At 31.0% G+C, this 8030-nt stretch overlaps 1 protein-coding gene across 1 annotated transcript; it reads right to left on the bottom strand.

Annotated features, from left to right (window-relative positions):
* Positions 1-3078: 3078 nt before the first annotated feature.
* LOC143061988 (putative adhesion G protein-coupled receptor E4P) lies at positions 3079-3858 on the bottom strand. Its single transcript, XM_076233843.1, has one exon. It carries the CDS (start codon positions 3856-3858, stop codon positions 3079-3081), a length of 780 nt encoding a protein of 259 aa, XP_076089958.1.
* Positions 3859-8030: the final 4172 nt, after the last annotated feature.

Below are 8030 nucleotides of genomic sequence, written 5' to 3'. Positions count from 1 at the left end.
TATAAAGCTCAAACACATCAAACAAACAACTGTCATATTCCTGACTTGGTATATGCATTTTCTTATGAAGAAAATGTTGGATTAAACCTAATGTTATAGCTAGCTTAACCTTTCATTTGTATGACAATCGCAAGCGCAAATGTCCATTGCCAGAATAGAGCGGGAACAAAGAATAGAGAAAAATGGCTTGAAATAAAAGAATGCAGAAATAAAGGCCGCCTAACAAGATCAAAATTGCATATAAAGTTATCGATTGTCTGTGAAGTAAAGTGGTCTTTAAATGGGCCCGACATGTAAATTTATGAAGCGATTGAATTGAAAAACTAACGGCCTTATTTGAAACAAAACCATTTACGAAAAAAACAATATGGCTGACGTTAACTAACGACAATCACCGTCCTAAAGGCTTCTGACTTGGGACTGGCACATAAAGAATGTGGAGGGGTGAAACATGTTTGTGAGCGCTCATCTCATAGGTTGTAAATAAATCAATAAATGTGCGGTATTGTTTTAATAATGAATCATTATTGAACGTTTAACCACGATAACTGAAATGATTTATAAAAATGTTCTTATTTAAAAACTACACACTGAATTTTGTAACTGTATTTGTAACAGAGTAAGCTGGATAAAATAAATTAAAAAGTTCTTTTATAAAAGGTAAAATCACACAAATACCAAACTCCGAGGAAAAAAGGAAAGTCCATAATGAAAATTGCTAATCAAAAGCTCAAATACATCAAACGAATGGATAATAAATGTCATATTCCTGACTTGGTACAGGCATTGTCTTATGTAGACTATTTTGTATCGAGATCCTCAGTTTTGTTATTTTCATTATTTCTAAAATAGAAATTATGGCAAAGTGAATCATTAAATATATGCAACCTTTTAAACGTAGATATAGTTGCCATTGTAATTTCAGTTAATAGCTTAAAGTTAATTGATGATGTGAGAGCCGATTTGTAAAAAATCTTTAAAAAAAAACATGTTACCTTCCTAGTTTACGATCAAATGAGGATCGAGATGGGGAATGTTTGTAAAATCTGACATACAATTGTAACGGTGCTTTTGTTTTGACTTTCACATAATCACGAAAAAAACACGTTTTTTTTTTTAAATTCAAACTGTAAAACCAATGCTATTTTACATGGAAAATGGAAGAAAATGCTGAATGTATGACCTTTCAAATCTGCACCCTTAAAGTCGTCTGTTACCACATGAAATTAAGTATTGTTGTCTATTGTTGTCTATGAGACAACTCTTTAGCACAAACTGACATAGAAAAGATCAGATTATCTTACCGCCTTTAACAATGACCAACACTTTTATATCTTATAACACGAAATATCGAAAATAAAACTTTTATAATTTCTTCTCTCAAAAATCGGAGGTAACTTTTTAAAGTCATGTTGCAATTAATATGAAAGGGACGCGTATCTTAACATAGCTTAAGGTTGTGTATGAGATTAATTGATGTTTGATCTCTCAATTATACGCAATCAACAAAAATTGTTTAATTGGTCGATATAGAATTGTTGCAAACCTTAATGAACTAATGTTCCCAACTGAATGCACATTAATTCTGAAGTAAATAAAGCATGAATAATCATGAATTGCGAACAATAAAACGGACGTGTTTTCGTTTTTGTAGATTGTACAAAGAACATAGTTTGTTTTGATTTAATTGAATTATGGCCACTATCATAGACTGAGAAGTATCTTTAATCGAGAACACCGGAGTTTTGTTTCCTAAAATAAACAAGAAGAACTTGAACCTCTACTGTAGACGTAACAAATACAAATGTATAAGCTTTAAAAACACATTTGTAACGGAAAAGTTAAATTACAAAAATACCGAACACCGAGGAATATTCAAAAATGTCAAAATCAAAATCTTAAACGATTGGATTACAACTGTCATATTCCCGACTTGGTACAGCCATTTTCTTATGTGGAAAATGGTAGATAAAACCTGGGTTTAAAGCTAGCTAAACCTCTCAGTCGCATCAAATTCCATTATATTGAAAACGATGTGTGAACAAAACAGGCAGTTATAATAGGGGAAAATGTCAAAAATATGGGTACAGCAGTCAACTTTGTGTTAACTTAATCATTATTAACGAACCATCGCTCATTTCACATTGAATTGAAATGAAGTTTTCTGTTGTACCTTTAAATGATAATTATATATTTATTGAAAAGATAATTCGAGCATGATAACTCTTCTATGATTTCTCTTTTCTTAACAGAAAATGTTAATCTAAAAAGGTGGTTGTTCTTAAGGATTATGTACCCTTGTGTTGATTCAAAGTTAAACATATGGAAATTTTACAGAAAATCCACAGCAATTATCCTTGTACTCTCATATTTGACAATTTTGTGACTGAAAGATATAGGTTTATTGCATGCAGTGCTAGCCGTGATTTCCTTAAAACAAGTTTATTAATGTAGTTATTGGTTAAAACAAATATAAATATGGACCAAATCAAGTACACCTTTTAGGGTGCGCTCGACTTTAGTGACTCAGCACGAGGTTTTGTGGAATTTACAGGTTACTTAGAACATTTTGTGAACAATAAACGCTAGCACATCATAGATAAGCAAGTGAGTAATCTATGTTTCAAATTTTATAACAGAAATCTCTGTATTAAAGGCTGTGGATTTTCTATAAAAATCTTGGTTTATTTGCCACAAAGACCATTATTTCTATTAAATGCAATGAAACAGTAAATAATAATGCTTTGCATCAAGTTTTCCCTTGGTATATGTAAAAAATGGCCTACTTCTATTATTCATTATATCTGTAGTTTTGATACTATTGAAGTTTGAAAAGTTCGTACAGATATGGCCACAGAAGGGGTCATAAACCTTAAAGAACTGCTCGAAATTGAATATAATTATTTTGACAGATATTTTCCGTATTGTCAACTATTATATTTCGAGCTTATATTACTGATCGCAATCTTTGATTATTTATGTTTTTTATTTAATTCAGAAGGCATTTGATCCCAGTTGGGATTATAACAAATGGTACAGTTTTTGTAATGTCATTGAAGGAATCTCTTTAGATTTAATTTATGTTAACCTTTTATATCTTTCAAAAAAATCTCTAAACTGAATTTGATTTAAACTCATTTGTGAATCATTTTTCAATTTTGGTCGTCGTGCAATTTTTAAAGCAGTCCCAATGAAGAAGAAAATATTTGAAAAGCAAACTAGACTTATTGGAATTATGAAAGTAACAAAGAATGCGATTTGTTGATTCAAAAAACAAACGTGACCTCCGTATCCAATCAATGTAACGCTAGATAGACTTCTAGTTATAATAATATTTAATACTACAACTATTGCTGGTATCCCATAAGAATAAAATATATAAACTGCCAGTCTAGAAGTTTCGGATATATGAATGCCTGTTTTGCTTGTAAAAACGTAGAACATATGAAAAGAACATACATTGAGACAACCAAACGTTACCAACCAAAAATAATGTATTAAAACACCGATAACTTTACATCCGATATCAGATTTTGTACCAAATTCTACAAACTGAAAAACGAACTGCGCACAGAACATTGCAAATACTAAACACATATTATTTTTTCCAGGAAGGGTTCTCAAACTCGAAAAAAAACAATAAGTCAAAAACGTTAAAACTAAACAAACTAGTGATATACAAGTGACCACCAATGCGACTGTGTTCCACACAACTGTAGAATTGTAAGAATCTTTTCGTGTATTCACAGTCTGCAAACGGTTTACGCATAATCTTGCTTTCCGAGGTGACATCAACATATAATCATCTTGTTCAATGTCAGTATTTCGTGAAATAATTGTTAACTTGAAATCTTTCATGTTTACACTGAATTCATTTTCGTTCAATTCGATTTGTTCGCAAAACAAAAGTTGATTCACGTGTGAATGAACGTATAAATGTCCAGGGTGTGAATGAGATATTTCGTAAGTAGTGTAACATTTATCGGTAAATTTCATTCTTGAAACTAAAGAAGGTAAATGAAACGCATGTACATCATGCTCAAAAAGAAATGGCTGTTCAAAGTCATCATAGGTAACATTAAATGTTGAGCCTAGCAAAGACACCAGCTGTTCTTCTGTCCCTGAACGATTAACAGAATCCGTTATAAATAATTTGTGGTAAACCAATATGAAAACATCAAGTCCTTTGTTTAATTTGTTGAGCTGATTGCGCGGACAATACAAATTGGAAAGAGTAATAGAAGTTTCAAAATAAATGGACGATAGCCTCAAATATTTCCTTATATGTTCTTTAAAAGATTCACTAACTGACTCCAAGAAAGACATCGAATCGTTTACATTATTCAACAAACTAGCTTTTAATGACCCATATAAAATGTATCCCAGGTTTGCTGTTGTTTGGAAAAGAGGAGTACATCCTGTATCGACAAGCATTCTACCAGGATAACAACGTATATCACGACATTCATTCTGAAATAAAGAGTAATATTAGACAATTATTACAAATAGGTTTAACTCAGTATGCATTCGCATGACAGTTGGTACATACAAAGCAGAAGACGCTTATCCTGTTGAAGCACCTAGTAAATCTCTTAGGGAGTTCATGCGATTTATAAATTGTGAACATCTGTAAAATATTGTTATCTGGATAACCAAGCAATATCTCTCAACTTCTTCTGCCTGTATATAGTCCTTAAAGTCGTTGATGATTTCGTTTAGTAATGTCTCAAAATGATTGCGAACGAACTAACTTCGATTCCCTTTTATTTTCTTATCTTATTTTCGATGTGTTCGTCTAGGCTTATCATTTTAAACTACAAAATCGAACTTAATTTGAATTTCAACATGCAATCTTCAATTTGCTGTAAGGCTTATGTAAACAACTGCCCTAAGTCAGGACCTGATATTAGTAGTTGCCGTTTGATGATGTGGTTCATAACTGTTTCTCATTCTTCATTTCTATACAAATTAGACCGTTGGTTTTCCCGTTTGACTGATTTTACTCTAGTTATTTTTGGGGTAATTTGATCTATAATGGTTTTTCTTTTACAAATTGTGACTTGGATGGAATTTTGTTATATTGGCACTCATACCGCATCTTCTTATATGCACAAACCTTCATTATATCTGAGTATAAATGAAAACATAATATTAAAGATATTCAAATTAAAAAAGGTAAGGTCAATAGTCCCTTGAATTTATTTAACTGTCTGTGAAATAATGTGAATATTTATGAAAATAGGGATTATCAACATTCAAAGCCAAAGAAATACACTTAAAAGATTTTTGAAAATTATCATATACTCATAACCATGAAATCAAAAATCTTTTGACACCACTATGGTTTAAGGATTTCAAGAATAAGATTCATTTAAAAGTATTGTCAAAATATACTTCTTTAGAAGTTTTTCATGCCTCTTTTGGTTCAAATTAAGAACGTTCCATTCTTTCATAAGACACACAAAAGTAGCTTGAAGGATTAAACAAATAAGATTAATCGAATAAATAATGTCTTAAATAAATTAATCAAACTGATTAAATATTATTTCCCAGTATAATTGACTTAACAATAACTAATAAATTGATAAAATATAGTTGCATTTATATTAAACAATTCTTGCTCAAACGCAATAGCAAATACATAAATGAAAATAACTTCAATATGAAGCACTTATTGCAATGGGAATAAAATCTCAATAGCCCACATCGACCACATTTAAAATATAGAATTTATGGATAGTTAGGAAAGAAAAGTCTTCTGCTCTAATTGTTTTACACTCAACAAATACTTAACTTTGTCTATTGATTGTAATTGACTTAATTATGTGATCTACATGTGTTAGAGACAACAATTGCTATATTTTTTGTAGTAATGGGGTTTGCAGAAATATGATATATAATGGTCTAGTAAGAAATGCCAAAACATTTACTTGACCAAGACAGGATGAACAATTTTGTATTCGAGGCGATATTAAACATCAATTTCACAAATCTGTAAATTGTCCTGACCTATTCTTAATCGGTATATCAAATTACGATATAAACATTGGCTAATTTTTATTATACTAATTAATGTTGTATTTTCAACCGGGCATGCGTAGAAATGTAATAGGACGCTCGAGGCGAATAGTTACTATGATAGAAATAGTTTAAGATGTCCGCTTTTTTTTATCAGATATTCAGAATTCTCTTGTTTTGTTTATGTAGTGCCAACAAAAATATGCTTGATAACCTCTATTTCTTGTCTTAGTTTTATTACATATAGTTTAACCCTAATTCTAATTCAATAAGTAAAAGAATAAATGTGCCAAACAAGAACAGAGATGAGTGAGATTTTTCGCTCAGAAACTACCTTTATTCGAACGCACGAGACTAAATCTTATGTTTTTCTTATCTTGGTTTAATGGTTAATTGAGCATTTGTAGTGATTATCAGATGTGAATATGTTCGACTTGTATGCAGTATTTGTTTACACTTATAATAGGTTTTTTTAATTCTCAATATTAAAGATCAAAAGGTATCCCTTTTCAGACAAAATAACACGAACCTCTTTTCAGCTATATCTTAACTGACACCATATCAACCACCTAGGTAATGTTAGTTGTGTCATATTTAATAGTTTGAAAGCTTTATATTTACGTAATAAAGATTAGGTTCAATGTTACTTACAAGAAATACAATCTGACTTGAGTTGCATCTAGGTGTCTCTGTGTTATGTTTTGATGATTGTTTGTTGTTTGAAAATTCAAATATGACCCTATATGATGATGTTTGGAATCCATAACCAATATCATGAACAATATCATGAATTTGTTCCCTAGTGGGTCCCGAACTCCAATGGATTTCATTTACAAATACTTCATTACATATTTTACAAAATTTGTTTTTGTATGGTGCTAGGTAATCAATTCGTGGCATATTTAAACAGTATTTCTCTATTTCTATGTTATAGTTCTGCCAAAAGCCAGTCACATTGCATTCAGAATATTCTATTGTTTGCTCTTGTTTCGGATTACAAATGGAACAAAATGCACTCTGCGACATGGTTATATTTTCACAGGTAAATTTAATATCTGGATCCATATGCATCCAGTGCCCTGTAACATTGCATTGTTTGTATTCTTTTTCTTCACATATTGTAGTATATTCGGAAGGTTTGTACTTTATATCACATCCGTTTTCTCGTACAAACCTGAAATATTTTTCAAATGACAAGAAGAAATATGGCGGCAAGTACACATTACAGCGAACGACTAGGTCCCAAAGTTTCAAATTATTTTTGAAAGTGGTTTGACCAAGTACGTCACTACATAAAGCACAGAATACGTTTTTAAAATGAGTAGATCCATCATAAATTTGCATTTCTATTGGTTGAAAAGTAAAGAATTTTTCAATTTCATTAATTCTACACAATTTGTCAGTAAGATTATTCATGGAATTGGTGCATTTATCAAAAACTACGTACCCATTCTTATCGTAAGAATATCGTGGATCAGTGCATAAAGTAGATTTTTGGATCAATTTATCTACGCAACATCCGTTTTGAAAAAAGCAACTATCGCTACAGTCGCAATGCTGCGTCATAGGAAACATGGAATAGTTTTGACAAAATAAAGGATAACCAGCGAATGCAAAGTACTGTAACATAATATTTGTTCTGTTCAAAGTGTTCAAGTAATTGTTTTCGATTACATCAAGTTTTGTCGTTGATATTTTTTCAGAATTTGTATCTTTTACATATGTTGATCCACTCTCAAAAATCGATTCAAGGTTGATATGGATGGTTTTAAACTCGAGCACGAATTCTTCTTGATTTTCTATCCTTTCCTCGAGAGTAAATTCTAATTCCTTGAAATGAACGTTGTCTGTGTTATTCTTGATATTTGAATTGCATAAAAAACAGTAAATATTTTTGAACGGCGTTGTCAGTGGAGACTGTATGTTGTTTAAGCATGCGTTTTCTAAATCGGCATTGAAAACGTCCCATAAACCCGTTGAATTACATTTCGACATGACACCACCTACATCAA

This window comes from Mytilus galloprovincialis, chromosome 2 (assembly GCF_965363235.1).
Source record: "Mytilus galloprovincialis chromosome 2, xbMytGall1.hap1.1, whole genome shotgun sequence".
In the NCBI taxonomy this organism is placed as follows: domain Eukaryota; kingdom Metazoa; phylum Mollusca; class Bivalvia; order Mytilida; family Mytilidae; genus Mytilus; species Mytilus galloprovincialis.
This window is presented reverse-complemented; position numbering and strand designations above follow the sequence as displayed.

Bases quoted from the DNA above. Each gene is read 5' to 3' on its own strand.
- LOC143061988 (XM_076233843.1), bottom strand. From the start codon at position 3,858: ATGAAAGATTTCAAGTTAACAATTATTTCACGAAATACTGACATTGAA.